General features: G+C 41.1%; 1 protein-coding gene and 1 long non-coding RNA gene across 4 annotated transcripts; one reads left to right on the forward strand and one right to left on the reverse strand.

Annotated features, from left to right (window-relative positions):
- Positions 1 to 343: 343 nt before the first annotated feature.
- LOC123970840 (Krueppel-like factor 2) lies at positions 344 to 3,366 on the forward strand. The gene is made up of 3 exons (XM_046049193.1): positions 344 to 796; positions 1,114 to 2,113; positions 2,207 to 3,366. Exons 1-3 carry the CDS (start codon positions 719 to 721, stop codon positions 2,380 to 2,382), a joined length of 1,254 nt encoding a protein of 417 aa, XP_045905149.1. The 5' UTR covers positions 344 to 718; the 3' UTR covers positions 2,383 to 3,366.
- An 8,225-nt stretch (positions 3,367 to 11,591) lies between these two features.
- LOC123970856 lies at positions 11,592 to 18,233 on the reverse strand. Of its 3 annotated transcripts, none has more exons than XR_006825076.1 (3): positions 17,570 to 18,233; positions 16,596 to 16,752; positions 11,592 to 16,446 (listed from the first exon to the last, which is right to left on the reverse strand). It is a non-coding gene; the product is annotated as an uncharacterized LOC123970856 (long non-coding RNA). The 3 variants fall into 3 exon arrangements; XR_006825074.1 differs by having other exon boundaries at positions 11,592 to 15,339; positions 17,570 to 18,228; XR_006825075.1 differs by having other exon boundaries at positions 11,592 to 16,752.
- Positions 18,234 to 18,654: the final 421 nt, after the last annotated feature.

The following is an 18,654-nucleotide window of genomic DNA, read 5'->3' on the forward strand; positions in this document are numbered from 1 at the left end:
TTTTCAAATGCGTGGCTACATAGTAAACAAAACGACAAACAACACCGTTTAAAACACGATAAATATCGAAAAGAATGCCGCATTTTTTTGTGTGCGTAAAGGCGCACGCATAATACGCAGGGCACCTGCAGCGTCTCCCTTCCTCTTTGTGTAAAGCCTGTGTGCCCTGTTAGTATCGGTTTCGTTGCTCTTTTTTAACCACGTGTTAATTGCTTATTATGTCTTCTTGTGGTGCTGGTCTAGGGGCGGTCCCTCTCTCTCTGTCCTGCCAGTTGTTGGCCAGGTTTGACGGATGGGCGGGTTCTCCACCCTGAGAAGGTTAAGTAGCTGCCCGCAGCGGAGCAGAGGGAGCATTCCGCACCAGTCCTCCTCTGACTATCTCACCACCTCTCTGTTTCTGATTCGCAGGAAAACTCGGACTTTTATACCGAGGCTAAATTTAGGGGCTGGCCGGTGTGCAGCGTCCCCATCCTGGACGTGCTTCCTTCCCCCAGCCACGCATTGGTCTGATTTGTGCTGCGAACAATATTTATAAGAAATCTGCTCATTTGAGACACACAGCTGCACATGAGTGAGGAGCTGCAGGACGACAGAAGAAGCAACGCGCTCTGTGGCTTTTTTCTGGAGACTCCGTGGTCTCTGGTGATTTCCTTTGAAACGGAGAAAGTGTATTTTCTCATTATTTAAGGAAGCTCTTTCTACTTTTTTAAAATAACGCATGGAAATGGCCTTGAGTGGGACCATTTTACCATCAATCTCTACATTTGCCAACCAAAAGCAGAAATGTTGGGAAGATGTAAGTTGCGTTGTTTATATATTTCCACATGTTTTGAGAACATATATAGTGCGATGTTTTGACTTCATCACATCAGTCTGTCATATCAGAACACTTAAACGGCGTGTTTTTTAAACATTTTTTTAATGTTTGGACGTTTCTAGGCACTACACTTGTGGTTATATTGTATTTTGACAGTTTCTTGGTGATATTCAGCCTGCCTCGGTACTTTTTTCGAATTATTTTATCTAATGAGTTATCTGAAAATGCTGTGAAAACATTTTATGATGTAAATAATTTTGAAACAAACTATTTCTGCTCTCTCGTCCTCACTCTAGAGGTGGAAGTGTGACATGAACAGCGTCGCGTCCGAAATGGACAGCAGCTGCCTAGACAGAAAAGACGAAGAGGACCTGGATAAGTTCTTGGATCTCGAGTTTATTCTCGCCAATACTGCTGTTTCTGACAGCGCGCCAGCCACCGGGACGGAGGCAGAGTCCTTTCGGATCCAGGAGACCGTGTATCACCAGCAGCAGCCGCAGCACACCGGGATGTCCCAGCAGCCGGCAAATTACACCTCTATCTCCGACATGAACAGCCCCCCACCGCCCTACAACAGCCTGATGGCGGAGCTCCTTCGTTCCGATGTAGATTCCAGCTTCCTCCCCGGCAACAGCCCCAGCATCCAGGGCAGAATCCTGATCAGCTCCACGCCTTTCCAGACCCCTCAGGATTTATTCCCCGAGCATCCGATCATTAAAGTGGAGCCCGCTTCCATGGACACATACGGGCCTGTAATGGGTCTAGTACCTCAGAGCTGCTCCAAAATTAAGCACGAGGGGAACGTGTCCTGTATGATGACATACGAGCAGCAGCCGCGGCTGGCCAACTCCCCGCAGGCCGCGGTGGGCAGCATGACGCCGCCGCTCAGCCCGGACGACCTGATGAGCTCCGAGTGCCACCAGCCCCAGATGTGCAACTCCACCTCGCTGACGTTCCCCCAGGGCTTCCACACCCAGCACCGCAGCGCGCCGGGGGGATTCCCTCACCCGCACAACGGAATGCAGCTTCCTTTCCCCGGGGCGCACCACCATCACCAGTTCCCCGGCATGTTCGGGGAGGACGCGGCCATGGGCATGCAGCAGCAGCCGGCGGCCGGCCAGCGTGTCCTGCTCACCCCGCCGTCCTCCCCGCTGGAAATGATGGACACCAAACCGAAGCGGGGTCGACGTTCCTGGCCGAGGAAACGAACTGCGACACACACCTGTACTTTCACCGGCTGTGGGAAGACCTACACCAAGAGCTCCCACCTGAAGGCGCACCACAGGACGCACACAGGTAAGATCCGCATGAATGTCGCGGACGCTTTGTTTATCCATCCTGTCATTACGTCAAACGATGTCGTCACCGACTGCTGTTTTTTGTTTATAGGAGAGAAACCATACCACTGCAGCTGGGAGGGTTGCGGCTGGAAGTTCGCTCGTTCCGATGAGCTCACACGTCACTTCCGGAAACACACCGGGCACCGGCCATTCCAGTGTCACCTGTGTGAACGGGCCTTCTCCCGGTCAGACCACCTCGCCCTGCACATGAAGAGGCACATGTGAGGAAAGTCCTGAACAACAAAAATGCAGACAAGTACTTCTGTGAACCTGATAAACAACTATAATAATCCTAAGAGCTACAGAAGGATGAAATGCAAATATATAGACGCAAGTTCTTCCAGGAGTAACTATAGTGGTACCATGACAGCATAAACTGCCATACCATATGATGAGGCCACTATTGACTACACTGTAATACCTATAGGTATATTATAGGAGTATTATATGGATTTTCCATTGGGGCAAAATGAGTATGAAGGAGAGATGCCCTCAAATTAAATTTTGTAACAAAAAATTTATTTAAATGTTATTTTTTAAGACAAAGGACCAACAAACCACAAAACATTGAGGAAATGCAGCCAGATATGACAGAAACAGATGCATTCTGTTTGGACAAATGTTTTGTATAGAAACTATGTAGCTGGTACTACTTTTTGTATGGAGTGCTGTTTATATAGACAGAACAAATGAAAGGAACATTCCACTCAACATGTCGGGCACATGTCATTGAAGCAACATATAGCAGACAATCCTTTGAAGAGCAATGATATTTTTGTGTTTTCACCATTAGTGCCTTTTAGAACACATTATTCTACATCTCACAAGTGCCACATTCTCCACTGGTTAAATGACAATCAAAGTTTTATCCTGTGTGTTATATTGTAAACAGCAAGTGAAATAAGCTTTGAGACAACGTTTTGTTCTAAAACTGCCTTTCATTCTGTCCTCCCTGAAGGCTTGAATAGAATGTCGTGTTTATGTGTCTGTCGATGGCGTTTAAATTCAGGGTCTTGCAGTAGGATGTGTCACAGAAGTGCATGCCATCTCATTGCCACCTGATTGACAAAGGGCTACACAGTCTTTGGCAAAAGACTTGTTTGTTTGTGTCTTGAAGAAATGTATTGCCTTTCTGTACTGTAAATAGTATCTTTTTTATATAATGTAAATAGTTTATTTTAATGTACATATTAAACTAAATGAACATGATTTCTGAGTCCTCAGTGTGATTGTCGAAGATATAATGTTGGCAACTGTATAAAACCTGGTTTGATGTAAATACAGACATACACACACAAGTTCAACTTTTAAAATCTCAGATTTGGCATGTGACCCCCTAAAACAATGGTTCCCAACCTGGAAGTCTGGACCCTGAGGGAATCTGAGGGACAAGATGATTAACCACAGACACAACATAATGATGATGTTGTTTTTCCCTCTGAAATACTGGAGAATTTACTTTTTCAAGACTAAAAACTATTAAAATGAAACAATCTGAAAGGGGGAAATAATACTGGTTGAACTGCTCATAAACACACAGTCTGTAACGGGGGTTGTAAATATGGACAGCTTAGCTGGAAAGAGTAACACATCAAAATGGTTAGGTGCCACTTCCATAGAATAAAACTGCAAACTTGCAACCACTTGTCAGATCGCATATACTTACAGGTTGGGTCCAGATCAGCCAAGGCATCATTTAATTATTTTTTTTGCACACAGGAATATTAAATGGTTGTCGGGTTGTTTTGATAACATATCTCAATTCCTTTAACATTTTCATAAATCATTTCATAATGTTTTTTTTTTAGTACACTAAAGGGGATATCAATCAAACTGATGTTCATTTTAAGGATGGCTTTTATCTGTTTTTGCAAATTAACTCTTATTTCATGTTTTATTTGAATCACTTGCCCGAGGAGGTAATATTATGCAGTAATTCACAGGAAAAAGGCAAAGAGGTAGAACAAAGTCTGAAAAAGTGTTTTTATCCCCTGCTGTCCTAACCTGGTCAGAGGTTTAGGGAATTTTATTTTAAGATACCAAAATGTCAGATACATTATGGGACATTAGATATAAAAATATGAGATGAAGAATATTTTTGTTTTAATCCTGAAGGTAATGTTTTAGAGGTTTAGCACCAGGTGAGTCATCCTCTGACCAAGTGCTGTGGCAGCTGCCTATAAATACAAAAATTACATTGATGGAATTACAGGGGCTCATAGGGGAATATAGGCGAACCACAATGAGTGGGAGGGATGGAGGGGTGAAAAGTAAGGGAAATACTCTCAAATAAATTGAACAGACCATGGATATTGAGAGGGAAGATAAAAAGAGGTTGATCATCTGTGTGCAGTCCAGTAAAGTCAAGCACTCTGTCACTTCTGAATAAAGCACTGATGGACCTCATTATGTTACCCTGCACTCTGTAAGAGGAGGTGAAAATGCAGAGGAAGTAGAGAGGAGGAGGGCCTCAGCATGCTCCAGTGTTTGATGGATCGTCTCTCAGCATCTGAAAGTCCCATTCCCCTGTATTTCATTCTTCACACAACGACTGCTGTCACTTTTCATCTGAACAACTAGGAGCAACACTATAAACGCCTTCAAGGAGAGACTGTCTGAAAAGTGTGCGACACTGAGTTGTACAGTTACTCACAGTTCCCTCTACAACAGTGAGACTTTTCACCTCACCCTCAACTGTGGCCATTCAATACAGGACGAAACACCTTTGCCTTTAGATGCAGGCAAATGACACATTGCACCTGGTTTATTTCAAGCATCCTGAGGTCTTAAATGCTGATGGGCAAAGGGAAATGAGAGAGTGGTGCTTTTCACCTAGCTACAATGTTTGAGTCTGATTTCAGGGTTTGACTGATATTATTCTAGTTTTGGCCATCATCCCTATTGGAGATAACAACAGTGACATCATAAAGACAGGAAGTCAGATGGGTCAAGAAACAAAACAATCTGACAAGTTGGAAACAAGCCTCCAGGTTAGTCAAACCTATTTGGAAAAGAAAACTAAGAAAGGTGAAATTATTAGCCAAACTGCCCATTGCATACATCCCTCACATCACCGTTCTATCATAATTAATATAAATGATGGTCAAACATGCAGGTATACCAAGTAGTTTATTTGTGTTGACTAACAAACACTGAGGTGATACTTGCTCATGAAACTCACACTTGCACTGGTGCAGCAGTCAGAAGGCCTGTGTCTATTTTTGGATGTGAAAGGCCACACATCTCGGTGTCATCTCCAGGATGGCTCCGTGCCAGCCCTGAGAAAAGAGGAACCCCCCCCTATCATTAGTACATTTACTCAAGTGAAAAATCGAACATTTTCATTTCACTTTTTCAGCTGGGTACAGGAGGGTGGCTGCCGCTGCAGAGCGTGGGAAGTTCCGACCTGAGGGGTCGGATGGTTTACATGTTGTTTCTGCGTTCTCTCAGATAAGCAGCCGTGTGTGTGTACGAAACAACTCAGTGGCTCTTGTGCACTCTGCTCTGATAGAATGGCCTTCTGCTGTATGTCAGGCTGCATTTGGATGGAAAGTGTATAAAATGATTCACAAGACATCTTGAACATTTCCATTTGCTGGAAAGGTGCAGCTTTTAATCAGTGAAACACGCTGTTATATCCACTGCATGTGATGCTATCACAGCGTTGATTTGACAATGTTGAATGACAAGAGTCATTGCATCTAAGTTACAAAAAACATTTTCACTCACTTATGAAATTGCACTTGTGATACTAAAACCTTTTTATTTTGTAATATGTGTGCAGTTGTAGAGAATAAACTTTTCTGCATGTCATTAAATTGGTGTAGTCAGTCAGTAGCTCTGGCTTGTAAAATTGCATTTAAAGAAATGTCAGTAACACCACAGTGCCAGGGAAGAAAAAGGTTGACAGTGATGTCGTCGATAATCAAGAGTAACAGGTACTCCGTTTCTGGAACGATACACTGCTGTTGAAGTTTTCAATGCTGTCAGCAGCACAAGGGGAATCTTAAGACAAACAACCCCCCCAAAAAGCTCATAGATGAAGTGGTAAGGTTTTGGAATAGAGATCCTCATCCTCAATAATCATTACTGATGGGCAGTCACCCCAGTGAGCAGGTGAAACTGACTGCAGTTACTGTTTCTAACAGGCCGTCCACCGTATGGCAGTCTGGGTCGGCGTCTGTGCAGGAGAACATTCATAAAGCTGATGGCCTCTCTCCTCCCTGACATGACATCATTGCCTAGTCTGCTCCACCGCTCCAGCTCAATTCACTTGAATAAGATGCTAAAACAGGTTAAAGGGGTTTATTTGGTTCCCAGATGAACCGTTCCACACTTTCAGTGAGGGTCACAACACTGCTCAGCTCAGCATCTCCTTCACCTCAAATCTGTAAACGTGAGAGATAAAACTCAAACATGTGACATTCCCACAGTGAGACATTCTTCTCCATTCCAAGTTAAGTGACTTTTCACTGATTCTCCCTCCTACCTCGCTCTCCAAGGATAATATTTTCAGTTAGCAAGCTCTTGTGCAACAGTTTGTCTCAGAGGAACTCCCCTCCAGAGTGTTTAACAGCATTATAGTCCAACATAAAACACTCATAAAACCACAAGTGTGCGGAGAAAACTGATACCAGAGAGATGGGGATTAGCAGTGTTTCTCCTCAGAGTGTTCCTGTTAGTGGGATTGAAAGGCCACTGAGGATTTAGGCACGCCAAAATGTGCACTGAAAACTAACACTGATACTTTTAAAGGCTTTCTGAGGCTCATCTTCACATTTTGAGATAATATCTTGCTTATTTTAGTAAGCGGAGCCTAAAACAGAGCTTGTGATATTGTATCATGACTGCTGAAGTAAATAAGGAGATTTGAGGTAATATTCATTGGTCATTGTGAAAATATTTTCTGGTGAAATTCAGGGAAGCAATTCACTTTATCAGCTTTTTGGGAAACATCAGCCTTAGCTGGAAAAATCTTATCTGAATGGATTCCCAGAGCCACAGGTGCCCAGCACCATCTGAAAAAAATGGGAATTCTATTTATGGGAAGACGATGCCATCTACTGGGAAAGCAGCACCACTGGAAGGCAGGAAACATCTGCTGGAATACAGTGCCTGAACGCCTCATCACACTTTCACTGATACAGCAAGTTCTGTATGTGTGGTTTATTTGGGTTTGGACCCGTCCTGCGGTTTTCATTTTGTCTACTCATAGGGCACTAGATTGAGGAAGGATTGAAATAAGGGAGAGGGAACACAGGCAGAGTGGAAAAGGAGAGCATGGAGAGGTATGGGGTTGGGTTTTTTCAGTTGCAGTTTACTTAATTGGAGTCACAGCCTTGTTTTGTTACATAAGTATGTTTGTAAAATAAGGACTGAAAAATTAGAAGAAAAATGCATCCCACAAAAATGCAGTCTCCCACTATATTCAGTGCTGCTCAAAGGGTTTAGGCAGGTGTGTAAAAATGTAATATAATAAAAAAGGAAGAAGGCTATCCAAAATGTTACTAGTTTAGTATAATTGTTCCATCATACACCTGAAGATATGCCTACAAAATCATTGACTTTGTGCAGGTGTAGCTAGAAGAACTGCTGCTGTTTTGAAGGCAAAGGGTGGTCACACCAAATATTGGTTTGATGTAGTTTTTTCTTCTGTTCACTCACTTTCCATTTTGTTAATTTATAGATATAATCTATTAACATGTCTATTTTTTAAAGCATTCTTACTTTACAACATTTTTCCACACCTGCGTAATACTTTTGCACAGTACTGTACATACTACACATCTCAGAAGAACTTCACTCATTCTTTAGAAGGGTGCTAATCTATCATTTTCTTGGCTTTCACTGAGGCACTGATCCTTTGAGACTCCAAACATGCTCTAAAGTGTAGCTTTCAACATGTGTCAAAAAGCTCTGTAAAGAAACTCAATATTGACTGTCAGAAATGATTAAAAGAGAAACTAAGCGAGACTAGATCAGAACATGAGCAAAGAGCAGGGACAAACACACACACACACACACACACTCCTGTCATTTCTCCATCCATCCTCCTCTGTGTGTCATCCCTCCCTTCAAGTGGATCACATCCACCTGGCTGTGATCACAACTGCTTTCAATCAACTCAAGCAGGAAAAACTTCCTGTGTGTGTGTGTGTGTGTGTGTGTGTGTGTGTGTGTGTGTGTGTGTGTGTGTGTATGCGTGCGTGTGTGTGTGCGTACGTGTGTGCAGGTGACTATCAAGTATAGTTTCAGCTCAGGTACCAAACTGGTTTTTGTTACCATTCAGATTGCTAACAGACATGTTGCTTCCAGCTAGTTCTGGCTCTTCTTCATCCCGTCAGTTATAACACATTCACACATGCACAGAAACATGCTGCCCCCAGGCATGTGGTTACCATGAAAACGAGGTCCAGTTGGCATGTGTTGCATGTCCCCAAGTAAGGACCTTGAAGACGGAGGTTTACACACACACACACACACACACACACGTATGAAACAAATTTTTAGGCCAGTTTAAAATTTCATCAGCAGATTCAGTGTGTTTGCCAATCTTGGTTGAATACAGGCTTCCTGCCTGTGTGGGAGGCTGGATAGTGGAGCAGGAACACGGTGCTGATGAGGCTGAAAGTGAAAGCACACATCCTCGAGAGGATAGAATAAGAAGGGAGATACCAAAGTAGTGCGAGGGCAAGCCAACGATTATCCTCCAATTCTCCCTGACCCACATTCACAGTTAAAAGCCAAAAGGCTTTTCATTTCTTCCTCTCCATTACCATAGGGTAAACAAAAAACTTAGAAAGGAATTTCCTGTTATTGCATACGGAGACAGTTAGCAGTCGCTAACATATCAGATTGCTTGAGTTTCAGCTAATATGTCCAGAAATGAGCGCTATGTTTGCACAGCATTCATTTCACACTACACAGCTGTATCCTTGAAACATAGCTGAGTGTAATTCACTGCACATTGTGGCTGTCTGGGAGGGATGGAGTTGTTACTGCAGGTTGGGTTTAAGCTCTTTGCAAGGTCTTCAGAATCTGTCAGAGAACAAGATGTCCAGATCCAGCTTGAGAGCACAATTGCTGAATCATTTCTATCAGCTATGATAGCTAGATATATATTGTAGTCGGCATGCCACAACTAAGCCTGTAGCTACTACTGAGGGATCATCTCAGCTCATGGATCCAACAGACAGGGCCTATAGAGATCAGGTAATAGAGTACAATCCGAATCATGTCAGATAATAATGTTCTTTAATGATGCATATTCTCAAACAAATATTCAAAAAAATTAGCCCATGCTTAGCTTTCAGTGCCCCGGAGGTTCTGGACAGTTGCCAGCTTTGGCAGGTTGGTAATCCAGCCTTGATGATCAAAGCTTAACCAGTCTGTAAAACTGTGATGATGTTAACAACAGACACGTAATAATATTAATGTTTGTTTTCTTCTTCAGATACGTTTGACTAACCTGGAGGTTTGCTTACAGCCTGAATGATCTGACTGGCTGCAGCTGATAGAAATTATGTCTACTTAACTATGAAATAAACTAGAATTATCCTTTACATGTAGAGCATGTTTAGTATAGTTATCATCAGGGCTGTGGTCAAGTTCAAGCTGAGATCCTGTCAAGACCCAGTACTGACAAACAAAACAGTGGCTTGTAAATATTAATAACAACTGATAGCCATCATTCAGTACAGCCCTTTGGGTTTATATAAAGTTGAAATGTTGCATTATTTGCTAAAATTAAGATTAGAAATGTTATATATACAATATTAAAAGTGTTTATTGCCCAAAAAAGAGAGATCCATTGTGAACTGGAGACCAGGATCAGACTCTGTTATTACAGCCATGGTTACCACAAACAAGCACAACCTTTACTGAGAAACCGGGTGTACTGAATTTTATGTGTGCTACCTGTGAAGGTGGGAAAGCTGCTGGATTGCTTTGTGTCACCACACAGGAAGAGAAACTTGTCCAGAGCAAAAGCTTAAGTTTCTTGGAATGACAGATACAGGATTGTAGGGGCCTTGTCAAAGTCCACTGTAGGACACCTGCCACCATAAGCAGTCAGCCTTGGATTCAAACTGACACCCTGCTCACACACACACTCTGGTGTGTTGTGCTGTTTCTGTGTATTTGCAGTGAAGCAGCTTTATTAGAACAGTTGTACAGCAGAATGTCCAAAATGTATAACGTGTGCTGCAACATGACATTTTTCACTTAGGGGCACTAAATGACCAAATAGACTTTGTTTACCCTGTGTGCATTAGTGCTTTATAACCTTCCGCTGGGGAAAGAAACTGGGAGCATCACCTTTGGTAACAGGCCTTGCAGTGTCCACATGTTCTCTTGCTATACATCTAATGATATTCAGGAGGGCAAACATATCCAGCTCTCTCGACAACGTTTCCTACTGTACCATAGGAAGTGGTGTTAATTGTCAACTTTCATACAGCCTACCTCTATAAATCTGGACCTTTATTACTCATCACTACTTGTTCATTTGCACTTTGTTGAGTTAACATTAGCAGCAATATCTGTCAGTATCGAATGTCCCACATTCATTTGGAGATTCCTTTAAAAATCCTCATGAACAGTTTTCAGTCAGGGAGCTGCGGTGTTGGTGTGTGATAGAAAATGTTACAGTCTCTCTAACTTAAAGCTTTATTTCACAAGAATTTTTGTTATATTTGTTGAAATTCTCTTTCCATCCTGACAGCAGTGAATAAATAAAAATGCTCTGACACAAACATACCTGTGGCAGGACATGGCCTTGGCTGGCCTGCCTGCACTCACTGCAAACGTGTTTTTGGGGAGTGGTTTTGGAGGGAGGCCAGAAGGGAGGGGTGGGATTTTTTATGTGCAGCTTCTGGATAGAGCCATGATCTGTTTTGAGAGCAATAACAAGAAAAACAAATGTGCACATTTAAATAAACAAGTCAGTCAAAGTCACATAATGTATTATTTTATTTTGTGGAAGCATTTTTCAGATAAAGCTGAACCGACATGGTTGCTGCAGCAACCTGCCTTTTGGCGTTTTGGCCTGTGCTGTTTCATTGTTATCATTCTTTTTTTAAATTTGCTTTTTGAGTCTTACAACTTTATGGAAGTGCAATATTAAATTACTGCAGTGCCTCTTTACAACACGACCATAACAACAAAATAGGTAGATTGTCAACGGGTCCCAGAACATATTATGTCTGTTGGAAAGAACCAGTCCACCGTGGGCTCTTTATACATCATCACCTAAATGGTGCTCCCAACATATGGCCACTAGAGGTCGCGGCCTAAGAAAAAACATAAATGGAGGTCGCAATAAGCTGCTTCACAAGCAACCTACGTGATTTTCTGGTGAGGATGGGCTGCTCTTCCAAGACTTTAGCACTACTGCTCTACATGCAATTACCTGTAACAAATCAAGCTGCAGTCCATTCTCATTTAACTGAAATGTTTATTCTAGTAAACAGTACAGACCATGTCGAGAGAAACACTGTTCAAAATAAACCAGCATCTGTTCCCTCCTCAGCTATTATTCTTCCAAATGGTTCTTTATCAAGTTTACTTTTTCTTCTTTCTCTTCTCTTCTGTAAGACAAATAGACCATAATATGATACTATACAGACTGTATACACATTGTATGCATTTTAATAAAGACAGTTCAGATTATTTTGCCTACATGGGAGGACGGGCAGTTGAAGGCTGAACAATTATCCAAGCATTCAAAAGGCTTTGTACGTAAATCAAATTTGAGAGAAATAACATGAATACTAAAACAATGGATTTATTAAATGGTAAATCTTGATATTTTTCAGCTGTCATCCCATACAGATTTTGTTTATTTAACTGCAAGCTTTGCTGATAATTAGAAACTATTGAGAAATTCCCCAAAATAACAAAAGCATTTTGAGTGACTGGTTGGTCGATTCTGCTGCTAGTGGCATTAAATCAAAGCATGAACTTCCTCGACAAAGTCGGGACAGAGGCGTGGTTGGTTGCGGGTGCATAAATAATCATATTAAAAACATATGCTACATATCAAAAACATCACACTGGTTTCACATGATACACAAAACAACAATAAAAATAAACATTATCTATTGCACAATGGAGGTATCAGGTTACAAATACAGTATGAATGATGGTACCGGTGTGGAACGCACCACTCTAAGCAGTACACTGCAGATGGACTGGGGGAGGGAGGTGGACAGGAACACATGAAGAACAGATGGAGGGTCACAGTTCACACCAGGGTGGGTATCAAGTATCAACATTTTCTGGTACCGACTGAAATGTGTCTGTAGCAGAGAGTGTCAAAAAGTACAATAAGATGGCATCAAATAAATACTGGGTCAGATTTATAATATTTTAACTTACACCTGGATTAAACAGTTTCTGATTTTATTTGCCTAATTTTAGACTAATTTACATTAAAAAATTTAAAACATAGGCTTATTTAAATACAAAAGATAAAGTGTTGTTTGGTGTATGTACTGGAACTCAGGTATCGTATCCCCGCTAGAGTCAGAAAGTTCCAAATGATACCCAGCCCTAGCTCCCAGTGTGTTAACGTGGACACAGCTTTTCTATTTGAGTGTTAAGTTCCTTCTTGACTTTAGAAAAAAGTTTTTCTAAATAGCTTTTTCCTGAGCTTTCAACTGTGAAATATGTGTGGTTGAAAGCTCCAGAAAAGAGTCCACCTCAAGTTTTCTAATATTCAAGTACTTTCTGCTTCTGGGAGGTACTACAGGCAGCATTGGGCTTTTTCTATGAAGCCCTCTGCTTCCTGGACGTTGCTATTTATACTGTGTGAAAATATCACAAGTTGCCTAAACCCCCTCCAAGAGCAGAAGGTACCATAGCATCCTGTGACACTCAGATCTATTCTAAATGATAGATTTCTGTCCACGTCTCATAAAGTGGTTTTCTTTCTAACTGCAGCTGAGCCATCTGGCTGTGGTTTAAACACCACAAACACACTGAGACCAAACTGAAGTGGACACTTTGAATATTAGTAGCTTCTTTTTGCTGTGCAAGCTTCTTGTCACATTGTTGTGACCAAGTTGGCGGTACTTTAGTTAACTGCATATGACATTGTTAACGATGGCTTTCCATATTCAACTAAAGTTTAACAGTTGGCAGTTAGCAGCAGGTTATGTAATGTTAATGTTAGCATTAACAAAACACTAAAAACTAGTGCCCAGCTGTTTCAGGATAGAATGAGCCTTTTGGGGTTTTTTGATTGTTGCGTCTTCAGTACATTTTCAAGATTTGACAACAAGCTAGCTTGTAAGCTGATAGCTAACAGCACCCTTTGGTTTCAATGAGGAATTAAAACTGATGGGATGAAGTTCTTCATATAGTAACATTCTCTCTACAGTGTGACAGCAGCACAGCAAATATTCAAAATGTCAACATGTTTTATGGCTCAGAAGTAGATAGAAACTGTTCAGGTGTTCAGTCCGTGTACAGTTTAGAAAAGCTCACTACGTACCAGGGACACTGCACCCCTACAGGTACAGTACGCTGTTTGTAACAGCTACAGCAAAGTAAATATTCATGATATGTAAACAAGACAAAAAATGGCAGGGAGAGGCAGTTCACATTTCCTGGCAGAATCAGTGGCTGCACATCAACTTTAACTCAAGCATTTCTGTCCAATTTTGGTGAATTCACATTACATGGATTTTTAACATTTTTACCCTCAGTTACACACATGTATAATATCTGGGGAAAATCTAAACGTTATCGATATTTAAGTCCTGATGGGGACCTCCTCATTACTATCATCTTGTTCAATGTGGTGTCTGGAGAAGCAAATGTAACATTAATAACACGTCCTCCTGCCCTACTAGTCAGTGCAAAGCCCTTTTTTAGAGGCTGCTGTGACCAAACACCAACACAAAGTTTACATACTACTTACCACTTAGCTCACAATAGGCTTAAGGTTTTAGTGGATTAAAAAGTATTTTGTTTGAGAGTTCCACCCAAGATACAGCTTGTTAGCATTTTACAGACACCTAGCCCTGATCCAGGGCAAATCATACTGCATATCAGTCCAGGGTGGATATCTGATGGAACCTAGACATTTTGGTAAAATTTATTTTGGGAAGAATGTTAGAATATTCACCCCCCTGATAGTGGGCAATACAGTTAGCAACATTTAAGTCCGAATACAATGAATGAAAGATGTGCGACAGCCAGTTTTTCTTACTTTGAAGCCAATACAATCTTGTTTTTGTTCCTCTATACCTGCCTTACAAGTCATTAAGGGATGTAAGTATTTTCTAAGTTCTTCCTTCAATAATCTTGGTTGAAATGTTCCGAGTTCCGTCAGAAGACATCCAGCACTGTATTACATCGTATGATGGTTCTGAGACCAAAGAACTGCTAGTGGTAAAAATGGTCTCAATAAGGAACACTAACAATGTCAACACCTTTTGCTTTAACTAAGCCAAGTGTTCGTCTTCTTTCTGCCAAACAACAAACTCAATATGTCATCCCTTAAAGTACCGTTGACAACAGACTGTTGGGTACTGACTGAAGCATATGATTGGTCATGGACACACAGAATACAGACTCGCATATGTAAAATCCAACACAACATGATATTTGAAACTACAACAGAGGGGCTCTGAGTGAAACAGAAATTTTGACTGAATCCGTTCTGTTTAGAGTCGACTTCAGCGTCACTCGAACATCAGTCACCACTTCAAGTAAAAGGGACAACTCAGAAAAACAAGGTGAGTGGTTAAGTCCATGTTGGATCATCAAACATGGCACATCAGAAACTATGACACATCAGAAACCACATTATTTTCAAATTCCAGCCTAATGACACCTGCCAGCCAGTCCCAAAGCAAATGAAAATTAGAGCACAAAACAAACTTCAAGTTGGATGTTCTTTTAAAACAAAAACATGCCAAAGTAACAAAATATTAACCAGCTGAAATAAAAACTGTTAATAGCCTTGGTTTCTAAAAAGAAAACACAGTCACTTGTAGAAAAATGAATTCCCTCATCTTGCCTTTGATTTGTTGCATGTGTGACATCACAGCATTGGGATCAGAGCACAGCTGTCGAGAAGAGGCGTAGTTTGCACTGTTTATCTCTATACACTGGACAGCGGGGTAGAGAGTACTGCAGGTCATCACAGCAAACTCTCGTCAGCACACCCTCACACTAATGGACAAAGAAAATAAATCTGTGCAATTTGTTACTGTAACAAATCCAAAGGATATGTTGAAATTTAAAACGTGATTTTTATTTGTCAGGTACTTCATGGGAGTGAAACGTGAACATATCCGACTAATGTTGGTTAAAAGGTTTCTTTTTCACACAGAAAGAGCCAGTGGAGGGGGGAGTCGCTTCTGGGTCTCAAACCTGAAAGTTTGAGACTTGCCTGCTTTGCCTGCTTGATAATCCAGCCATGTCAGTACTTCAGGTGAAAGTCTCTAATCTCATAGTAAAACCTGGCGTGCAATAACTAACCCAGAGTTGGATGATAAGTTCAATATCATTTTCATTTCTGTATATCCAGAACAGAGTTTTGCCTATCTTTGTCCAAAGCAGAGGGAAACAGTTAGCCTCCAGCAGAAGTGAAAAAACTCAACTAATATCGACCTTCTCACTTCTTATCTGAGTCTGGGTTAGTGACAGTATTTCCTGAAAAAAAATAATAATGAGAAAACTGATTTGAAAATTCTCCATCCTGAGGAGCGAAAGTCTTCTCTATATTCCTCTATAAACAAATAACTGAAAATATATCTGTAAATGTAATACCTCATTCTGTAGCATCTTCTTACCAGCAAAACACTCTACAATACTAACTGACACAGTCTACTCCATCAGCTCAGTCATATATCCAATGTCACCCCTATACATCAGCAACAGTCCCTTTTAAGTACTACCTTGGCAGTTTGAACTGTAGTGTTATTTTACTCACTGCTGCTAGTTACTACTGACAGCAACTGTTTGTTTAACATGCTAATATATGCTACTTCCCTACATGGTGAGTAAAACTGCAGAGGAAAAACATGCTAAATTCAAACTGTCAAGGTGTTCTGTCAGCAATGGCCAGCAAGTTGGCTCAGTCCAGTGAACAGATCCATCACATTACTGTGCTGCCACTACAGTGCATATACACAGTGCATCCGTTTGTTTCCATCGAGCCCCTCTTGCCTCCTCTTCTCCTTCTTCATCCTCTCTAGAGTTCTGCAGTGATGACTTCACCACCTTCAGTTTTGATGTCTACTTTTTAATGGTGGAGTTTGGGGGGGGGCAGGTCCTCTGTGTGTGTGTGGACCAGATTTTGAGAGAGTTAGTTCAGTAATGTGCTTTCTGTCTGAATATTTAGATGTCAGTCATGTTTGTTTGCATGTTAGCCTGTCTATATGCTCTGTGTGTGTGTGTGTGTGTGTGTGTGTGAGTGCCCGCACAGATTGCTGGTCATGCGTTGGACATCTCAGCCTTGCTGAGGGCGATGGCCAGCTCCAAGTCTTCCTGCTCCTGCTGTCTGAGCCTCTTCAGCCGCTCGCGCTCTGCTCTCTCACTCTCCCGCTTTGCCCACTCCAACTGCTGAGCCTCATTCCCAAACTACAGAGGCAGAGAGGGGGAGAGAGGGAGATGCATTCTGTAACATCGCTGACTTAATCCGTCTTAAGTGATGTCTGACATTTTTAAACATTGATCTCTATTACATAAATGTCTGTTATTCAAATAAAATGTCACTGACTACGTGAGAGGCAGCACAAAGCTCTTTCTTCCCCCCACAATGATGAACAGCAGTGAGATGGACAATAATAATAAAGTGTTGGATTTCCTACTTTATTTTCAGCTGAATGTTTATTGGACCTAGTAGAGCAATATTTAGGCTCCTTTTAAGGTACACCTGTAAAATGTAATGTAATTCAAAACAACAGCTCAGCCATAAACTCTTCCTTTACAAAGATAATTCAAGTTTCCTCTTTCATTTTGATTACTGTAAAATGATTTGAAGGAACTGAATTATATTTGTGTATTAGACTCAAAAACTACATGAAGGTGTAAACGCCTTATTTACGTCAGTTCAAATAAAAGTTTGGTTAAAAGCAATACTTGCCAGTTAAATCCTGGGATACACATGTAACATGCGTCCTTCATTCATGTTAGAGACTGAGCTTTCTGCTTATAGTTGTTGGTAATCTTAATAGAGTAACAACTCACTTGGTCATAAGTATGAACATTTTGGTAATCCACACAGTAAACGTCATTTCCTTTTTCAGCAAACACATGATGTAAGATCTATCAAAACAAATTCTCCAACATATATCTGAAATGAACTGCCTGTATGGTCATTATCACAATATTACATTATTTGATAACATACCCAGGCTTTCTTTGTGTGAATTTTATTGTGTGTTCAATATCTTACCTTGACTTTGTCAGGTCCTGTCAGAGAGGTGGATTACAGAACAGAGTTATAAACCAGAAATCTCTGAACTCAGTGGCTCTAGTCTATCTTACAGGACGTCACACCACAGCACAAAGATACTGTAAAGGGATACCTGCTGTTCAGTCCTCTCTGAAACACTTTATCTGTCCTTCTCATTTGTCTTTAGCTACATGCTAGCATTTTTTTTTATTGAAAGCAAGTTATTCTGCCAGCTTCAAACTAGAGGCTAGTTAGTGATCATGAAGTAAATCATGAATTGCAACGCTAACAAGATGCTGAAGTTGAAGTAGACACTTGCCATTTGCCAATAAGTGCCACAGATGAGACAAATGGAATGGTGAAACCGAACTGTCAGAGAATCCCTTCAAGTAGAAACAAACAACACAGAACTGAAGGAAAGAGCAGCTGAACATCAATTCAACAAGAAGAGACGTGCCATGCAGAAAGTGAGAGAAATAAAAGAAAGAAATCTGACCACATCACCCCTATTTTAGCTTCATTACACTGGCTCCCAGTATGTTTTAGAATTCTGTTGATCACTTTTAAAGCTCTTCATGGCCTCTCGCCTTGTTATATTTCTGACCTTTTAGCCTATACAGGCTAAATAGATTCTAAATGATCTAAATGAAAGGGATTTTTTTAAAAGTAGACATACAGTGGGGAGAACAAGTATTTGATACACTGCTGATTTTGCAGGTTTTCCTACTTACAAAGTATGTAGAGGTCTGTAATTTTTATCATAGGTACACTTCAACTGTGAGAGACGGAATCTAAAACAAAAATCCAGAAAATCACATTGTATGATTTTTAAATAATTCATTTGCATTTTATTGCATGACATAAGTATTTGGTCACCTACCAACCAGTAAGACCTGTTAGTTCTCCTTTAAGAAGCCCTCCTGTTCTCCACTCATTACCTGTATTAACTGCACCTGTTTGAACTCGTTACCTGTACAAAAGACACCTGTCCACACACTCAATCAAACAGACTCCAACCTCTCCACAATGGCCAAGACCAGAGAGCTGTGTAAGGACATCAGGGATAAAACTGTAGACCTGCACAA

This window comes from Micropterus dolomieu, linkage group LG05 (genome assembly GCF_021292245.1).
Source record: "Micropterus dolomieu isolate WLL.071019.BEF.003 ecotype Adirondacks linkage group LG05, ASM2129224v1, whole genome shotgun sequence".
NCBI lineage: Eukaryota > Metazoa > Chordata > Actinopteri > Centrarchiformes > Centrarchidae > Micropterus > Micropterus dolomieu.